General features: G+C 42.9%; 1 protein-coding gene across 4 annotated transcripts in view; it reads left to right on the plus strand.

Annotated features, from left to right (window-relative positions):
* Positions 1 to 12,901, plus strand: part of LOC147438701 (uncharacterized) — a 44,035-nt gene extending 31,134 nt beyond the window's left edge. For 2 of the 4 annotated variants that reach the window (XM_086484705.1, XM_086484706.1), the window contains exons 2-7: positions 10,581 to 10,940; positions 11,013 to 11,449; positions 11,520 to 11,604; positions 11,694 to 12,003; positions 12,099 to 12,166; positions 12,257 to 12,901. In XM_086484705.1, coding sequence (XP_086340831.1) covers positions 10,692 to 10,940; positions 11,013 to 11,449; positions 11,520 to 11,604; positions 11,694 to 12,003; positions 12,099 to 12,166; positions 12,257 to 12,268 — 1,161 coding nt within the window. In that variant the 5' untranslated portion in view covers positions 10,581 to 10,691 and the 3' untranslated portion in view covers positions 12,269 to 12,901. Of the gene's footprint in view, positions 1 to 10,580; positions 10,941 to 11,012; positions 11,450 to 11,519; positions 11,605 to 11,693; positions 12,004 to 12,098; positions 12,167 to 12,256 lie in introns of those variants that run through there. The other 2 variants (XM_086484707.1, XR_015184514.1) reach the window with 2 other exon arrangements.
* Positions 12,902 to 19,800: the final 6,899 nt, after the last annotated feature.

Genomic DNA, 19,800 nt, shown 5'->3' on the forward strand with positions numbered 1-19,800 from the left:
AACAATCATTCCGCTGCACCTAACATTGGTATCAGAGCTTTGGCAGTGTTCTGTATCACTCAAGGAAACAACCACAAGAACCACATATTTTTTTTTTGCTTGTTGAGGTCGCACGAACCCAAGTTCGCTTGGGCGTGTCGATTCCTAGTCGTGTTTTTTGAAGAGTGATAGGAATCCCAAGAAAGAAGGGCTTGTCCAGCCTCCCCTTGTGTCTCTTTTCCCTCATTGAGAGCGGACCGTGCACTTAGCGGCCGGCCAATCGACGTGAGGTGGGAAAAAGAAACCTTGGTGTGAGCGCAAGGCCGCCAAGGGGTGCGCCCGTAGAAAGGAGTAAAACTCGGGTGAAGAGAAGATCCTTCTCAAACACGGTTTGCAAGCGAAAGAAAACCTCAAGACCCTCAAGAACCTCAAGAACCACGACCCCCAAGAACCCAAGTTCCTCGTGAACTTAAGAACCCAAGACCCACAAGAACCCACGACTTCAGAATGGTTTATCACTCGAAGCGGAATGGATACTTCGCTTGGAGGTGATGAGCATGAGAGAGGCGAAGAAGAATTTTCCCCACCAAGAGGTTTTTCCGACCCTCCCCCTTCACCATCTACGACAAGGATTGCACTAACTCCTATGGAGGCTTTCGAGAAGAGGATGATGGACATGAAGTTAGAAAGTGAAGAAAGAATAGCAGCCATAGAGCGCAAATACCAAGAAAGAATGGCAGCCATAGCGCGTGAGAGCGAGCAAGCATGCTTGGAAGCCAAAGAAAGAGAAGCAAAATTTGATCGGGAGAACAAAGCAAGACAAGTAGAATTTGATCGCGAGAACAAAGTAAGAATGCAAGAGATGTTGCGACTCTTTTCTCAAGTGTAGGCACCGATGCACGAGATTTGGGAAAAGGAGACTCTCTCAGTCTCTTCTTCTCTAAAGCATGACACATAGGATTTGCATGATCGTGTGAAGCATGATGATGATTTGATTGACAATGACAAGCATGATGATTTGCATGATCAAGATGTGATTTCTCACGAGCATGATGATTTGCATGATCAAGATGTGATTTCTCACAAGCATGATGAGTTGCATGAAGATGATGTGATTGTTCACAAGGATGATGTGTTAGTGGATGCTTTTTCTAGCGAAGCTAACCTCGTTGTAGATTCGATCAATTACGAAGAACCGATCTTGGCTTTCGAGTCGAGGTCCAAAGAACCCCCACAGGAAGATTCGATAGATTCAGAAGAACTGATCTTGGCTCTCGAGCCTAGGTCCAAAGAACCCTCACAGGAAGTATTATGTGTTCGCATGATTGATACGCACGCATTGTTCGAGTGTTTTAGTCGTGATCGTTTCCTGTATTTTAGTCAGCGTCTTTATGTGCTCCCTTTCCTAGGCATGACATATTGTATGTTGAGAAGCATGGGCATTTCCGTTGTGAATTGCCACAGTTGATTGCTCTAGCTCATAAGAGAAAGATTCGATCTCATTGTTTGCGTGTATGTGATGAACGGTTTAGTACTCCGTCTATTTGTTCCTCTACATTGCATGCACAGTCTTTGAGGAAGACAAGATTTTTTCCACTCACTTTACATGGAATAGGTATGTTCATGTTTTTGTGTTGGAGGTGGTTTCAGGAATTTTCAGCCATGGAGATTCTTGAAGATGGAGGAAGCAGGATTCTAGACGAAGTTGAAGCATCGAAGGAGCCACAAAAGACTTTGTGTCGCTTTCGGCGCGGCCCAAAGAAGCAGGCGTTGCAGACCTTTATGAAGTTCAAGTACCGCACGACCCACACATCAGAGTGGGCCGGCAAAGAGTCACTTCTAGGCTTCCGGATGCTATTGGCGATCTCCCTCGACGCCATATAGTTCGGTACCAGTACCTCACTTTGAAAAGGAGGGGATGTCACATGACACATCCAACCCCATGTGTCCGTGGACAAGCTACAGCATGATCAGGGTTCAATCAGTCTAGTCAGTCTAGATTAGAAGTGGTCTGGCACTTTTGTGAGTCTATTCGTAGACCGTGCATCCCCAGACACTTAGTATAGATGCATATCCTCTGGTTGCACACAACATGATCATCAATATGCCCATCAGAATCCATCAGAATCAGTTAGGGGATTTTTCCAGTGCATTTAGCCTATCTTCCCTATTTTGACATTTTTCACTTATTATTTTTAAGTGACTTTCCAACAAAAGTAGGTAGGGCAATTTTGCTAAGTTTGTATATAACCAAACTAGAGCTAGCACTATTTGGCAGAAGAGGCAGCAGGAGCTTCCCGCTCAAGAGGCATCTTCTCAGCAAGAATCTCTCAAGCACCTTCTCGCACCAACACCTAGCCCTAGCATTTTGGTTTTTCCTCTCATCCTTGGCTTTTTTGCATACCTTCAGCACCCCCACAGCCTTGGCGTTTTCAGCCATCCCATGATCGCCAGCAGACCCAGAAACACCAGCGTTTTTCACTAACGCTAGGAGGGCAGATCAGCGTTTTTCATTTTCAGCCATTGTTGCTGCAGATGTTCAGCGTTTTCAGCATTCCACAACAGTAGCAGATTCAGCCCTAGCCATTGCAGAAGACCCCCATTTTCAGCCCTCGAAAACGCAGCCAAAACAGTCATTTTCAGCCACCGAAACAGCCTTGAAATTCAGCAGATAGAAGACCGCAGATTTCAGCCCTAAAATCGTCGTCGTCGTCCTCATCGTCGTCATCGACACAGTGCCAGGTTGCATCGGTCCATTGCATTGTCATTGTACCACTTTGTGCAATCAATAGTAGACCACTCTCGCCGACGAGAGTGGGGCCTTCGGAGGAGGGTTTTACAACGTCTCTGGTGTCGTATCTCTCTTCTCTCTCTATCTCTCAGTCTCATACACTAGCCCGCATAGTGTCCATTCACTTTGTTTGTGATCATAGCACTTTCCATTAAGAACGCAAGGCTCTCCCTTCCATAAGAACTAAATGGAACCTTGAGCACAGTTCGGAGCACTCATCTTGAGCAAAGCGCAAACAATCATTCCGTTGCACCTAACAACCTTGGGTTTTATTTAAAGAGGGAGGGAATGTTACGATTGTGACTATGTTGCAGTATTACATACACTTCTAGTTGCAGATACGCAAAGTGCCATGCCAAGGAGAACCCGCGCGTTTGGATGATCACACCCCTTCGCCCAATAGACGTGTCTCTTCGCCAAAAGCCACACTCCTTCGACAACTGGTCACACCCCTTCGCTCTACGGGTGCAACTCTTTGCCCAATGGTTGCAACTCTTCGCCGAAAGGATGTGTCTTTACGTCTAAAGACATGTCTCTTCACCAGGAGATGTGTCTTTTCATTTGTTTCTCTTCGTCTCCTATATAAGGAGCCTATTGTATTCAGTTTCAGGCAATCATTCAATCAATCAAACACAGAGTCTTCAGAGTCTTGTTTCTGAGTTCAGTTCAAGTTTCTTAAGTCTTAATCATGAGTTCAAGTAATTAATGAAGGATTAGCAACTAGAATCCTTACAAAGACGATTGGGTGCTCTTATGTTTTGAGAAGGCACGCCTAAGAAAGAAAAAGGGAAAGGAGCGGCTTTTTCCAAAGTTCAGCATGAGGTATTATGGCCCTTTCCAGATAAAAGAAAAGATAAACGAGGTCTCCTTTGGACTCAAGCTGCCCAATACTTGGAAGATTCACAATGCCTTTCATGTGAGTCTATTGAAGCCTTTTAAAGGCGATGTGCCCGATGATGGGGAGCTTGATGAGGAACCCAAAGTGGACGTAAGCGAGGAGAGATTGGTTCCAGAATAAATTTTGGCACACAAGGACAGAAAGTAAAGTGATTAGGCGGTTCTTGGTTAAATTCAAGAACTATCCTGCATTGGATGCGAAGTGGATGGAGGAGGAGGACCTAGTAGATACTCCTTAGATTTTGGAACTTTACCTTGAAGCATTTGGTTTAGCATAGTCTACTCCGATAGAACCCCGAATTCGACAAGGGTGAATCTAGTGCAACGGGTTTGCACAAGAGGGGAGTCACTTAGCTCCTTTGTCAACAGATTACCTCAATTTTGAGTAGTCGCTGATGCCCCCTTTGGGTTTTAGGGATACTAATGGGCTGAGTAGTATTCTGCTGTATAACTTTATAATAGGAATTCCCGAAAATGAACATGATTGATTTGTACTCGACTTGTTGGAGTGCAGGAACTGAAAGACGAAATGTCTGCAGCATTTCGGTCTCATAAATCTCTATAGACATGATTGTAATTAGTTAATCGGACATCCGTGAGGTTCGGAATGGATCTAGATGCGATTACTAAATAACGTTGCCGATGGTCATGGTCTGAGATTTGGAATGAAGTTGTCTGTGATTTGTCATGTGATGTCAAGTGATGTGACTGTCGTTTTGTACAAGTGCTAGATGTGTCGTGTCTAGTGCGTCGATACTACAATCAATGTCTACTAAGACAATTTATGGCCTTTGTTTTGCAGGTGCAATCGAGGGCGATTACAATTCTTTCAAGAGGGGGGTATGTGACAAAAGGGGGGTATGTGACATACTGGTGGTGTGACAGGTCCCCGGACACACACACACGGTTGACCGTATGGATCCCGCCAAGTGCGCTGACTGATGATGTGGCAGCGTACGGACTCGGACCCGCAGAACGTGGTGACATGTTGACGTGGCTACAGCGTACGGAATTCCGCAATTTCCGTTGACAATACAGATTTCCTCTTTTTACGGACTATTGTACGGAATTAGTGCTGACAACGTTTGGGCAGTTTTGCTTTTGAGTTAATTGATTTTTGGGCTTTGCTTTTGGGCATCTTTTAAAAGAATAAATAAGCCCAAGGGCCTCACTTCTCAGGGCATTTGGACCTGGAGACTGAGAGTGAGCACTCGCGTGCTCTTTGTACATTGCACACAAATTAATATAAAAATAAATACCGAAAGGGGCGTCAGTCTTTGGGGCCAATACTACTTGGCACGGAACTACGCCGGGTTGTGTCGTCTTTTGTGAACTGTTTTGAAGTGAATCTCTGCTGTGTCGCGGTAGAATCTTGACTTGGGGTGTCCAAGTTTGTTACATTGATACCATTCGAGATTGGCCAGATTTGAAGAGTGTACATGAAGTTGGAAGCTTTTTGTGTTTGTGCTCTTATTATTGGCGGTTCACTTAAAAATTTGTGGAGATTTCTTCTTCTTGGCATGTTTTGACACAAAAATCGGTTTCTTTTTCTTAGGGACCATTTGAGATTGCTGCCTTCAAGACTCTGAAAGAAAAGTTGACAACTAGTCCAATGTTGGTGTTACCAGAATTGCAAAAACCATTTGAAGTTTACTCTGATGCCTGTGGTCGCAGTCTGGGAGCGGTCTTAATGCAAGAGGAGAATGTTTTCACGCCTAGAACGGGTTACATAGGTTTATGAGAAAGAGCTTTTGCCAGTTATCCATGCTCTTACTCAGTGGTGCCATTTTCTAGTTTGCTATACTTCTTGTCTATAAATAACTTTCAGACAAACAGATGGGGCGGGCAAACATTTTGTCGCAATTTCACTTTCAAATCGTCCATGTTCAGGGACAAAAACACATGGTAGCAGACGCATCGTCTCGCAAGCCATTGATTTCGGCTATTTTGGGGATTCGCTCTGACAAGTTTCGAGGATTTGGTAGATGAGTACGCCACAGATCTAGATTTTGCAGACATGATTACAGAGTGGGGAAGTAGTTGCAGGCTAGTCCCTAAAAGAAGGCTATTTGATGTGGAAAAATATCTTGTATGTTACGCAAGCATTGCGGAATAAGGTTTTGACAGAGTGCCACTATCCACCTTTTTCGGGCCATGCGGCATAGACACCAGTGCCACCACCTTGAAAGGTGTGGAGTGGTTCTTTTCCTGACCGAGGCTCGAAAAGGATGTGGGTGAATTTGTTTGCAGTTGTTTAGTATGCAAAAAGGTGAAGTTTGACAGGCATAAGGTACCAAGTCTTCTACAACCTTTACTTATGTCCAGCGGACCGTGGAAAAGTATAGCAATGGACTTCATTTTTGATCTTCCTAAGACTCAGAGTGGGCATTTATACAATCATTGACGGATACAACAAACAGGCCGACTTTATTCTAGTATAGAAGACAATTAAACCCGATCATTTGCCTAAACTGTTTGTCTCGCAGATTTTTTGACGACATGGTATGCGTGAGTCTATAGTTTCAGATAGAGATCCCCAATTAACCAATTTATTTGAGCGCAATTTGGGAGAATATTGGTACATGGCTACAAGTCTTGTCCTCTTTTCACCCACGGATAGATGGGCAATTAGAGATAGCGAATTCAATGGTTTTGGACTTTGCTAAAGTCATATATCTTTGAACAGAAGACTCAATGGGAGAAGTATTTGCCCTTGGTGGAGTTTTCCTATAATAATACGGTTCATACGTCTACGGGGAAGGAACCATTGGAGATTATTGAGGTTGTTAACAAGGTTCCACCTATTCTAAGCACCAAAGATAAGATTTTTGAAGCAGATCAATGCACTCAGGATCTAGACAATGCTTTTGCTAAGGTGCGCGAGGCTCTTGAGAAGTCTCAAGCACAACATAAGAAGGCAACATACAAGCATCGACATGACTGGCAGTTGAAGGAGGATGATTGGGTGCTTTTACTATTTGAGAAGGCACGCCTGCGAAAACAGAAGGGTAAGGAGTAACTTTTTCTAAAGTTGAGTATGCGATACTACGGCCCTTTCCAGATTCAGGAAAAGATCAATGATGTATCCTTCAGACTTAAGTTACCAGATACTTGGAAGATTCACAATGCATTTCATGTGAGTCTATTGAGACCTTGCAAAGGTGAAGTGTCAGTGAACAAGGAGCCAGAGGAGCAGCCCGAAGTGGAAGAGACAAAGGAGATTCTCATTCCAGAACAGGTCGTGGCTCACAAGGAAGGGAAAGTGAAAGGTAAGCTAACACGCCGGTATTTAGTCAAGTTCAAGAGTTACTGATGAATCAGCAGGTTGAATCTGGTGTAGTGCCGACTGCACAAGAGGGGAGTTACTCCGCTCCTTTGTCACAGGCTACCTCGATGGAATAAAGTAACTGATTTCTTTTGAGATTTCAGGGATATCGACGGGCTGACAATATTTTGCTGAATGACTTTATGTAAAGAAGTACTTTGAAATGGGAATTTGAATTTGTTACATGTGCTCTCTCATGTGTGTATTGTTGACGAAATGACTACAACATTTCTGTCTTGTTCACTTGAGGGGTGATGTGGATATGGTAGTAAGGAGATTTAGTCAATCAAGACATCCATCAAAGATCAGTGTGGTCTGGGTATGATTGTGAAATAAGTTACAATGACCACGATTCTCATCTGAGATCTTGACGGGGATAATGATGTGAATGATTTGAATGTTCAATGACTGTCGTCTTTGTGCAAGTGGCGAATATAACCCAGAGGGCAATGGCAAGAGTGAAAGAGGGCATTTTCTAATAATTAAAGCTTTGTCTTAGGCTTGTGAACATAAGCTTGGAGAGTGGCCAAGGCTGCTGTCGTTTGCATTATGGGCTGACAATACGACACATAGTTCAGTCACTAGCTATATGCATGTTGAATTGATGTATGGTCAAAAACCTGTGATGCCAATTGAAGATGTAGTTCTTACATGGAATCTATTGGCATGTGAAGATGCATGACCAGAAGCTTTGGAACATGGATCGCGATCCATGACCCCTTGAAGCATCTTAGGCTGATATTAATAGTGAAAAGCTGAAACCATTTGGAACAACTTTTGTGAAGATTGTGGTCTAGTGCGTCGGTACATAGAGTCAGTATTGGCTGAACTAGTTTCTGTCCGATGTCTGTTTTGTAGGCATAATCGAGGGCGATTACAGTTCTTTCAAGAGGAGGGTATACCACAAAGTGATGACGTGGCATGACCTAAAGACCGGACTCCAGACAGAGGGGTCAAAACCCCCCTGATATAAGCCCATTTTTAAAGTTCAGTTCCCACCAACTTATGGGATCCTGCCCGACGGGGCCTAGGGACACATTAAAATAAAGCAGGACAACTCACACACTCACTCGAAGCTTGCGCAAAACGTGCTTACGTGGCAATTGCACAGACGCCCGCCATTTGCGCTAATGCCGTGGTAGGTTGTACAGATGCCTGCGCTTTATGTTGATGACGTGGCAATTGTACGGATTTTCTTAAATCGCGCTGGTAGCTTTTGGGGCAAGATGCTTTTGGTCTTGTAGCTTTTCAGATACGGGCTTTTGGTCTTGTAGCTTTTCATATACGGCTTTTGGGCCAAGGGCCTTTATAAGAATTGCCAGGCCTCTTTTTCGGCAGATTACCTTGGGAGCACTGTGGAGAGAAGAGGACCTTGGGACATTGTACTTTGTGAAGCATAATAATAAAGAAATACCGAGAAGGGGCGTCAATCTTTGGGGCTAGTATCTCTGGGTGCGGAACTTAGCTGAGCCATGTTGTCTCTCTCTCTCTCTCTCTCTCTCTCTCTCTCTCTCTCTCTCTCATTTTTCTTCAGTTCTTTCAGTTTCTCACGTGTGTTGCACTAGATCATTGACTTGGAGCATCCAAGTCTATTACAACGAACAATAGCAACCTCCGATAGCAATCCCTTCACAATGATCTAATAGATATGTAATGTACGCAGAGGGGGAGAGTTGCCTAGGGCAAGAGAGGGCATAGAAGGAGGTGGGACTGGCAAAAACACAAAGGAACTGCAGAGAGGGATGGCGATCTTGCCAAAACGCTAGAGAGAGAAACTGCTAAGGAAAGAAAACGTTAAAGAGAGAGAAACCCCAAACGTTAGCAAGCTCTGATGATCATTGAATTGATACAATGTGGATGAAGTACAAGGGGGTTGTGTAACCGTAGAGAACACCATGTGCCAATTGAAAAGAATAGAACTGGAACAGATTTTAGCACTCCAACACAACTGAAGCTGAGAGAGAGAAAATCCACACAATAGACACAGAGTGGCAGAGTTCCACTTCCAGATGCTTTGGCCCCAAAACCTTGGTGCCCCTTTCGGTTTTTCTTTTATATCGATCTTCAGAAGGTATGACTGCCGGGAGGAGCCCTCTCTTCAATTTGCAATTGCTAGACTGAGAGGAACCTCCCCCAAGGCTCATATTTAAGGCCACTGGCCAAAATCGTGGATACAAAAGCTGGCGCCCAAGAGCACCTCTCAATTTGCGTAAGGTCTGCCAAAGAGGACGTTTGGTCTCTTGTTAAGCGAGTTGTTACAGAGGCTATGCGTCATAGTTGACTGGCTCCTTACACTATGCAAGAGATGCATGATGCAGTGGTTGGTATTGATGGTGCCTCTTGTACTGGATTGCAGCATATGCTCGTTATAGGAGAGATGCCTCCCACGATGGCTTCAGGGCTCATTTCTGTTGGAGAAAGGCAGAGATGCATCATCCCTCCGACCGTGGATGCCGATCACTCTTATGTTTCTGTGTATAAGATATCTCATCCATGCTTCACACACAGGTTTTGTGCAGGATCTATGCATTTTGGCAACATCTTCACCTTTTTATTGAGTGGGAATGACAGTCGGGACAGCTAGTAGCTATAATGCTGTTCGACTTTGAGAAGGCTTATGGTAGAGTTGATTGGGGTTTCCCCTTACAATGGATTTCATGAGTTTCTGCGTTATATCGTACTGCTTCCAGTGCTGTAACGAATAGAGGCCACATTTGACAGAGATTTCATCTCTCTCGTTCTCTCCGGCAGGGATGCCCCTTGGCACCTTACTGTTTCTGTTTTTTGCTGACGCCATGTCGTTCAATCTGTGAGGCAGGACTCCACAGTTGTGAGGTCTTGCAATGCCATTGGATGGCTCACCAGATTTGTTGGATCAAGACTCAGGGGTATGCAGATGACACTTTGCTCCAGAAGAGAGAAAATCTGCCAGGAGGGAGAAAATCCAGAATTCAGGTTTAGATAAAGAAAATCTCTCTCTAGAGACATAAGAGAGAATCGACGTCCGTGCGTGGCACAAAATAATTCTGGCTTTGAGAAAGAGATTGGCATGGACCACCTTTCTAGAGAGAAAGTTTGAGACTGGCCAAACATATGCAATTGTCGGTTGCATTTAACCTCGACTCAGAAACCCTATTCCTAAGACCGGCCACGCAGATCACAGTGCAATCCCATCTCACCGAGAGTTTGCAGGATCTTGCTGAGTCACCTTACTCCTTTGGCTTAGGCCTGTGCATTAAGGTCAAACCTTTTGTTGGGCCATTGGCAACTGTAAGTAATGATTAGGTCCTTTGAACTTGCATTTGAATTATTTGGTTATCAAATTGAAGGGGTTTCACATCTTTTTGGCTTTTTGAGACGGGGGGGGGGGGGGGGGGGGGGGGGTGTTATATAAAGCTTAGAAGTGAACGGTGGATGTTTGTCTAAGGCTTAAGGAGACTCTAAGCTGGTTGCAAGCTAAGGGGATTTTAAGGTCTGATCTGTTCTTAAATTTCTTCTGTTTCAGAGTGTAATTTATGGCTGCAAAGCTGATCCATGCATATCAGAATGAGTGCATCCTGATCTGTTTTTGAATTTCTTCTGTTTCAGAGTGTAATTTATGGCTGCAAAGCTGATCCATGCAGATCAGTATGTGTGCATCCTGGAAATCTGATTTAATCGATTGCTTTCGATGCTGCTTGTTTCTGTCATGAATGTTCTATGGCCAGAGAAGAGTTACCTCTACTTTACAATTTCTTTGAGAGTGGCAAGTCACTAAATGACAGTAATCGGGAGCAGCATACAGAGAATTTAGTGAAAAGCTCGTCATTAACAGAGGAAGTGGGACACAATCTAGATGCAAGTGTATTCAGTGAGAGCAGGGGTGCACCAAATAGTCACAGCAGAGACTCCTCACCAAAGTTGCTAGAGATGGATACGGATGCGTCGGATAGTGCGCGGCTTTACAAGGTGAGGGTTACAACCTGGCATGTTGATTGTTGTTCCTTGGCTCTGCTAACTGATTAAATGTTACATTTGAAGAAGTTGCGAGTGGAAAGATCAGACGAAAATAAGAAAGGGCATGAAGAGGCAGCAATGGATGACTTAAGTTTGACAATGCAGCCACCTCGACTTTTATCTTCCAACTTGCATCCTTCAATGACGACACAATTTGATTTTCCAAAAGTCGTTTCTAAACACCGAGACTGCAATACACCCTCTCTTTCTGGGGTGTTTGGACTTGGCAGGGCAAGTCAAAAGGGCTTATTTACAGATCATACAGCAATGAACAGTTTGAGAGAGAGCACTGCAGCACCTCTGCTGACTATTCCTCCTGCCGATGAAGGCTCGAGAACTGGTTTAAAGGGCTCGAGTGTAGGTAGTCTACTCAATCGTGCAATGGCTGGTCCAGTTCTCTCTCTTGGTCAGTCAAAGTCATCGTCAAGGGGTGCTGGTTCTGAGTCTACTTATTTGGCAAGGTGAGTTGTATCTATTATCAATCTTGCAAGATTTAGGAGGGAGTTCTTTATATAAGCATACATTTTACAGCCAGGAGACAACACCTATCACCCGGCAGCTGACTATTTTTTATGGCGGGCAGGCTCATGTTTTTGAAGATGTCTCTCTTGACAAGGTATAGCAATGGAGGTTTATAGTTTCTTTGCTCAACGCTTCAATGCATGTGCACATGTTTTATTTTACATTCTCTCCTCTTTGGGACAGGCAGAAGCCATCATGGCGTTGGCTGGTTCGACTGGTCGTTCATGGTCAACAGTATATTCTCCACAACCAAAAGCTAGCCTGCCCATTTCCATTACTGAGGGCTCTTTGTCGACATACGACAGAGACAGGGTCAAGGCTGGAAGCAAGCCCAGTTCAGCAACTTATGCCGACAATAATTCTGGTTTTTCAAATGAGGTTCGTAATGTTTTGAGTAGCTTGCTTCACAAGCATGGCCGGACAGGGGATACTCGTGCCCAGGAACAATCTAGTCAATTTGCTAAGTGGGCAACGGATATGCAAATAGTTGCAGGTTAGATCACTTAGATTCTTACAGCAGGCAATTATAAAGTTGTGGTATCAACCCATTTGGCATGATAATGTCTAGTGACCCCTGGCTGTGTACAGATCATGTTGGAATGAAAGCCGAGGGCACAACTCAAGTCTCCATCAGGGCTACCAACTCAGATAAGGAGGTAAGGGTCCTTTTCATATTAATTTATTGATCTTGGAAAGCTTCTTCATAGATATTGGAAAATTGACTTTAAGTAGCCCCAAATGTGAAGCCTTTTGCCTAGCCTGATTCTGCGCCGGGTGGATGGAGCATTGGTGGATGGAGCATTGGTACTAACAGCATCTCTGTAAAGACTCTAAAGGGGAAAGTCTCACAAACACACAGGATATGAAAGCGTAGGAAGGGCCAAACGTTTCTGGCCTATTTTTGTCTATTTACTAGACATGAAACCTTTGTCTGAGGACACAGGTAGATCTTGTTTTTAATATCGGGGGCAATTTTTGTTACACTTGGAACCATCAAGGGGGATAATTATGCTTCTTCACATATGTTAAAGACAGACTAATGAAGCGAAAACAGTTTTGATAGAAGTATGCAAAAATTTGTGTCAATGACGTATAGATTTATGAAAGTGTATGGAGTTAGGATGCGGTTTGCTGCAAGAGCCGTATAAAGTGATGTCCAGGTGAACAGCAATTGATCACTTGAGACTACAATTGGTTGAGATCAATTCACTTGTCTCTATCAGACGTGCTCGTTACAAAACAACAATGGTGCTTCCCTTGGGAGAGAACTTAAGGATATGCAATGAGGCAATGCTTTATTTCCTTATTGGCTTGTACAACATTCTTGTGAAGGCTGTTGATATTTCCTTGAATAGCACTAATGCCTGAAAAGGTCGGAAGTTGACTCGTCATATAGGTATGTGTTTGATATGCAATTTGAAGCAATGCTCTGTTTTAATGTGGCTGGTTGTACTGCAAACATAGAAACACAAATTAGGAATCTTGATTGTTCTGGGCTCCGGCCCTGCCTCTGACAAGAATACAGTGTTCATTTTTTTCCAACTTTCTTAGAAGAACAGTGTGCCTCTTGCACTAAGAGTAGATTTTTGTTTTGCGTAGTCAAAGATTTGCCTTTATTCATAGATATGTATTGTGACGGTCTATTCGTCCAAAGTGGCTATTTTTACACCGAGGCCTTGTGATGGCATGATTTTCAGTCTTAGGCCCATAACACTCCACTTTGATATCCCATGACATGCTAGATGTCAGACCCAAAGAATGCTTCTCACGTTTCTAAAACATGTGATGGTTGCTCTACACTAGGACAATCCACCAATACACACATAACTTTAACTGTTTTTCATTCCACTTACCTTCACAATTTCAAACCAATCTATGAATAATATAGACAAGTGGCACCAAAAGTTAGAGGAGTAAATATTTGTGACTTCCAAACTATTAAATGACATGACATTGGAAGAGAGCAACTTTGGACACCATAATGGGTGGAAGCATGGTTAGGTGGCCCTATTGCTCAAGTGAAATAGTTTGAAAACTCGCTTTTTTTTTTTGAGGTTGAACATGTGCATGTTTTTCTTTCTTGGCACGCGGGAGTTACATCACAACATGTATCCCACTAGGCCCTTTGACAGGCTCGCTCATGATTAGAGACTCTCTCTCTCTCTCTCTCTCTCTCTCTCTCTCTCTCTCTCTCTCTCTCGTTCAACACACACAAATGACTCTGACACACACACACACAAGCGACTCTCTCTCTCTCTCTCTCTCTCTCTCTCTCTCTCTCTCTCTCTCATTATGAGCATTTTTTTCCCATTTGACAATTTTGAACATGGTTGTCATTAAAAAGAAGACTCTTGAAGTTCTATTTGTTCAAGCAACAGTGCTTGAGCAAATGATATAGATAATCAGGTGGTATGAGGTTGAGAAGGAACGGTCTTAGAGAGCTAGGAAGAAGGAGAAACAAGCTCAGCCTAGTTCAGGAGAGGAAAATTCAGCGAGCAGTGGTTGGGCTTTTGTAACAAATAGCCAAGTTTTACAATAAGGAGCACATGAATATCATCATGGAGAGTTTTGGAGCATCCTCAGAATGTAAGGTTCACTAAGAATATACAAGTGAAATTCTTCCCTTGTGTCTACACTTTGGAGCTCCATTGTCAGCGTAAAACATTCCAGACCAGATGACCTATTGGTAATGAAAAGGAGTAGCTTAGCATTGTTGGTAAATGCAATAGACCAAGATGGTCTTAGTTTGCGAAAGGTGCAAGGATGTTGGATGTGCACAAGTGAAACTTGTATGCAGCGAAGAAAACTTTGGTTAATGTTGATGATGAGGTATGTGTTTCTCTGGCTATGTTTAGAAGAAGGCAGCGTTGTGATGTACTCTCAAATGATGTGAGGGACATCATCTTTGAGTTTTGGACAACCCATATGTGTGATGTGAAGCGCTTCAGGCTTGGTCCAAAACAATACATATTGAAAATCCAATCCACTATCTTGATGAAATGCAAGTGAGTTCAATTTCAACTCCTAATTCAGGTTTTCATCCCATGTTCTGATTAAATACTTTTTTTATATGCCATCTTTCATATTTATATTCATTAGCAATCTACTAATGTATCATGTTCGTGATCAGATTTTTTTGGCATAGCAATTCACGAAAGTTTGGAGGTTCATGCTTAGGGCATGGTTCCAAGTTTTGTTTGGTTCTCATTGTTCTTAGAATGACATAAAGCTTTAGTTTAGTTAGAGTCTAGATCCCTCCTTTTGCTTGGTTTCATTGCTCAAAAACATCAGTTCTCCAATTTAGTATCATCACTCAGATCTATTGTGTAGTTGAGAAAGTGGTATCTCTGCTGTCAACATTTTGTATTTCTTACTGGAATGTTTGGTTCTCTTCCTTCTTTCTCCTTTGTATTGTTATATATCAGTAAATAAGACTGTAACATTGATTAGTTTTAACAAGCATTATTGTAGTACTTTACACAGATGTTGCCTCTTAAAGATAATGTTACTCTATTTACCCAGAATAGTGTAATTGTAGACACGTTGCTTTCATATGCTATCACTATTTAGTATATCTATTTGCATTACCTGGCGTTATTCCTATAATCTCCTTCATACTATTGTGTTTTGTGATGGGACATAATCACTATACAAATCGTTCGTTCTATCTTTGACCATGGGTATTCATGATTTTTATAGGCCACTGACATAATGGTAATGGGGTGCCAATGTTTTAGCTGTGAGCACCAAACTTGTTTGGGGATAGGTTTGATGAGGCCCCTTTTAATGCTTGAGTCAAGGGCTCCCTCGGTTAGGGCTTGGTTAGCCAATCTCGTGATTGGGGACTTAAGATCGCCCCAATTTTTTTTGAAAAACTTGGAAGTCAAACTGTCCCACCTTGGGGACTTTTCTTTACCTAAAGCTTGTAACACAAGAGCGCATTCTTCCTTGGTGAACACCCTCTCCAAACGGTTGGTGTCTGAGAAGGAAACTATTTTATAAAAAAAAAACACTTCCACGAAGAGTAGCTCTAGCTTGATCCACCTCCAAGGAGCGGGACTTAGACTGCTGGCTTATGATTTGTCGTAGGTGATCAAGCATCAATTGGGCCATTCATCTGGGTTATTAATATCATTTCCTCCCCTATTGGTGAGTGAGTGGATATGGCCTTGATCTCTCGACTTTGAGGGCCCTGAAGAAGTGAGCTTGATTAACCTCCTTTGACAAGAGGAAGGTTTCTCTAGATAAGATTTTGGCCTTCTTCACCTCCTCAAGTTTCTGTTCGACCAATTCACACTTAGCTTCTAGACACTTTTTATGCTCAAATTCAAAAGTCGACCTGAAGATATTCCCGGCCCTGGACTTGCAAAATCACGAACTTTGTTCAATAGATGAACCCATGTCGAGAGAAGATTCTTAGACCCTTGGGGAGAGTGACCTTCTCCTTTGTTTTGTTTTAATTTCATGCTTAAGGCAGGTGATCGGTAAGGCATTCGATCGCTCACTTTGACATTCACTTATGGTAGTTGATATGTGTGACAGTTTTGAGTCTACTATGATGACTCATGTGAGAGAGCAATCTCGTTTGTGCCGACACTTGAGATAATGGCATTGTGGTCGCACTGGGCACAACAAAGGACAGCTCTTTAAGTACATGAGGTAGCGACACATATGTATACAAGATGTAGATGCAGCTTTGACACATGTTAGGAGGTAGTTACAGTGGCAACATATGTCGGTGATGCACACTTTCTTCACAATGGTTACTAGATGGCGATGCTGCTTTCCACGTCACATCATGTCGTGAGTTGTTAAGTATTTCTCTTGTGAGAGACTTGGTTGTGTGCAACTTGCTGATGCTTCAGCGTGTGACATAGAGGGTGCGGGAGATGTATGTTTGTCATTGCCTTGTAGTTCATCATACACACTTTGTCATGTGCGATATGTTCCTCAACTGAGACACACTTTGATCTCAATAAGACAATAAAGAGATAGTGGATGTCATGTAATTCTTAGAGAGCACTCTTTTTAGATGCATTGCAGTTTGCTAGTCATTGTGAGAGGAGAGAGGATTGGCTTGTCTACCCTATGCATGTATCTCAGGTGCAAGATATCATAGTCTTGATTACATTATAGTCATGTCAGTGAGAGACTATAAACACATCTTTTGCGGATAAGATCCAAAGTGCTATGCATGACATGTCTGTAGATGCAAAGTTAGAGAGGCCATTCTCTAGCGAGACACAACAACAAATTGATCCTCTTAGGATAGATATACCTCCTACCACAGAGATGAGCGATATAGAGTTTTTTAACATGCTCATGCTAGAGGATGAATGGTGATGCCAAGACATGTGGATCCAGTACCTATGGATCGTGAGGGAGTGATGACTACCCTGGAGTTAGGATTGATGCATCCATACGTGACTAATTCCGATGGTGATGTAGTGAGGCCCTTGAGATACCTGCTGCAAATCGATTGGAAGAGATCACTGCACATGGCGTTGATGGGAATGGCATGGATATGTTGGTAGAGATTACATGTTTGTTATCAGCCTTCAGGATTCTCATGTATGACCTGTTAGTGTCAAGACCTGACATAACAATTTCACTGGGAGCGTTTGTAGTTGGGATTGTCAATTGAGAAATGAATGACACTAGCATGATGCATCATGGTGTAGTGCAGGTCATTATAGGATACTTGCAAGGTATGCATACTGATTCTAGCAACAATATATGATTTTGCACCTCACTGAGCCTATACGATGACATGCATCGACTTCGAGAGAGCCAGTGGGTATAGGTTGAGATAAGATTCCTCCCTATACCTCCTGTACATATTACTAGGTCCTAAAGTAGTACCACTTATCGACACATTCTCCTTTAAGTGGGAGAATGTTGGGGTAAAGGCGGTGTGACTCTTACCTAAACATACTTGCCATAGTTTCAAAATAACTTAGCAACTCAACTCAAGAAACCTCAACACCAAACCAGACTTCAAGTAGCAATATGATATGTATATTATACCACATAACAAACCTCCAATCAAGTCACACAGCAACCTTAATGCCATGTCCAAGTCATGTCGGCACCATGTACATAAAACGTGCAAATCAAAACATCAAAATGAAATGTCTAGAGAGAGAATATGTACCTATTCATGCTCAACTTTAAGGAGACTATCATTGTCTATAATATTGATGACACTTACCTTAAACTTAACGTGTTGTAGACAAGCACTGCCTTCATCACCACTCCTCTCTCTCTCTCTCTCTCTCTCTCTCTCTCTCTTTCTCTCTCTTCGTATTCAGCATAAAGGATGGGGCTTTAGATCTATGCCTTCACCCTTGTATATATGTGCTACCCTGTGAGCCATATCGAAGCTCGCCTAGAGCCCTCTTTGCTGTTGTTGTACCACCATACAACCACTTTGTGGCAAGCCCTCTTGAGGCTACCCCAAGCCTCCATGATTGCATTAAAGAAGCATGCTCATGATGCCTTATTAGATTCCATTGTTGAATGCTAGACTGAGCTTCTTATGATCCACTTTGAAAGTTGGATGTCGTTGATGGAAATGCTATAGAGTCTCGGTCTTCACCTTGGTCGCATTGTTATCAACACAGGAGAGGCCCACTCCATTTTCTATTTACCTTATGGAACACACAATTCTTAGACCCTCGAGAGAATCTTTCACAATATCAAAGCATTTGTTTTAGAGTAGTGCTAGGTATTGCCTACGATTTTGAAAAATAAAACGTGGATTAGAATCTACATGTGCCTACAATTTTGAAAACTAAAACCCGCATTAGGATCTACTAAGATGCTCTCTCTCTCTCTCTCTCTCTCTCTCTCTCTCTCTCTCTCTCTCTCTCTCGATGCAAGAGCTGTTGAAATTTTTCATTGGTGCTGTGTAAGTACCTCGTGAACCTTAGCCATTCAGTAACACACAACCTGCATGAATAAGTGTAATCTTGCGAACTCTCTCTCTCTCACACACACACTTAGAGTTGTTGTTAGCAAGATTACACTTATTTATGCAAGTTGTGTGTTACTGCATGGCTAAGGTTCACGAGGTACTTACACAGCACCAATGAAAAATTTCAATAGCTTTGACGATGCAAGCACTGTTGAAATTTTTCATTGGTGCTGTATAAGTACCTCGTGAACCTTAGCCATGCAGTAACACACAACCTGCATGAATAAGTGTAATCTTGCTAACAACACCTCCGAGAGAGAGAGAGAGAGAGAGAGAGAGAGAGAGAGAGAGAGAGAGAGAGAGAGAGAGAGAGAGAGAGAGAGAGAGAGAGAGAGAGAGAGAGAGAGATGCTGCCTTCATGCGCATTTGTCTTCTCTACAACATTGCCTACCCCCTACCCCGCCTCCACGTTAACCACTACATTGGCTTCTTGTTGCCCCATCAGACCATTTCGACCAATGTCTAAGCTGCATTACATACTGTTTGTTGAAAATTTTTGCCTCTCTGTACTAAGGTTGACAAAAGACACATTTTTGCCCTTCTTTTCTGTCTCCTCTGTTGTATATTATTTATTTAGACCCTTGCCGATGTCTATAGTTCAAATGCAATGCCAATTGTCCATGGTCAATGACACAATTCTTGATTGCAAATTAAGAGAGAGAGAGAGAGAGAGAGAGAGAGAGAGAGAGAGAGAGAGAGAGAGAGAGAGAGAGAGAGAGAGAGAGAGAGAGCCCAAAAAATAATTCATTGATTGGTCTTCCCAATGCATCCGTTGTCCCACTAAGCCCACCATAGTTGGCAACTGAACCCTTTACCAACTATCTCCCAACGTTCACCTCCATAGCTAGGCTTCCATCCTATCTTTTGCCTCGCTCTGCTGATCTCTTATATTGATAGCCTTTTGTCAATTTCACCCGCTTAATCCTTGTGAAAATCAATAGCCAATAATACTAAGGATTAGCAACTCAACAACGGCTCTGCTCTTAAGATAGTCTTAGCTGATCGAGCCTGCATATTCTGCATGCTAGAGAATCCCCACCTAGAACCCCTCAATGGAATAGGTAGGTGCAACAATTTTATAGCATTAGTATAGCAACACGCATCCGTGAAAGCATGGTAGTGCTACATGACATGTTATACTCCAATTAGGTGGTGGCTTCATGAAAGGATACTTCTTGGTAAGCTTCCAATACTTTGGGAATTAATCTCCTGGAATGTGATTACTGCACAATATTTTTATCAAGGCAAGATCAGTGATTGCATTTGGAGAGATGCCCTCATTTTGCATCCATTGAAAACGCCTAGCAAAGTGGC

Source organism: Adiantum capillus-veneris, chromosome 16 (assembly GCF_014529385.1).
Source record: "Adiantum capillus-veneris isolate H3 chromosome 16, ASM1452938v2, whole genome shotgun sequence".
Taxonomy (NCBI): domain Eukaryota; kingdom Viridiplantae; phylum Streptophyta; class Polypodiopsida; order Polypodiales; family Pteridaceae; genus Adiantum; species Adiantum capillus-veneris.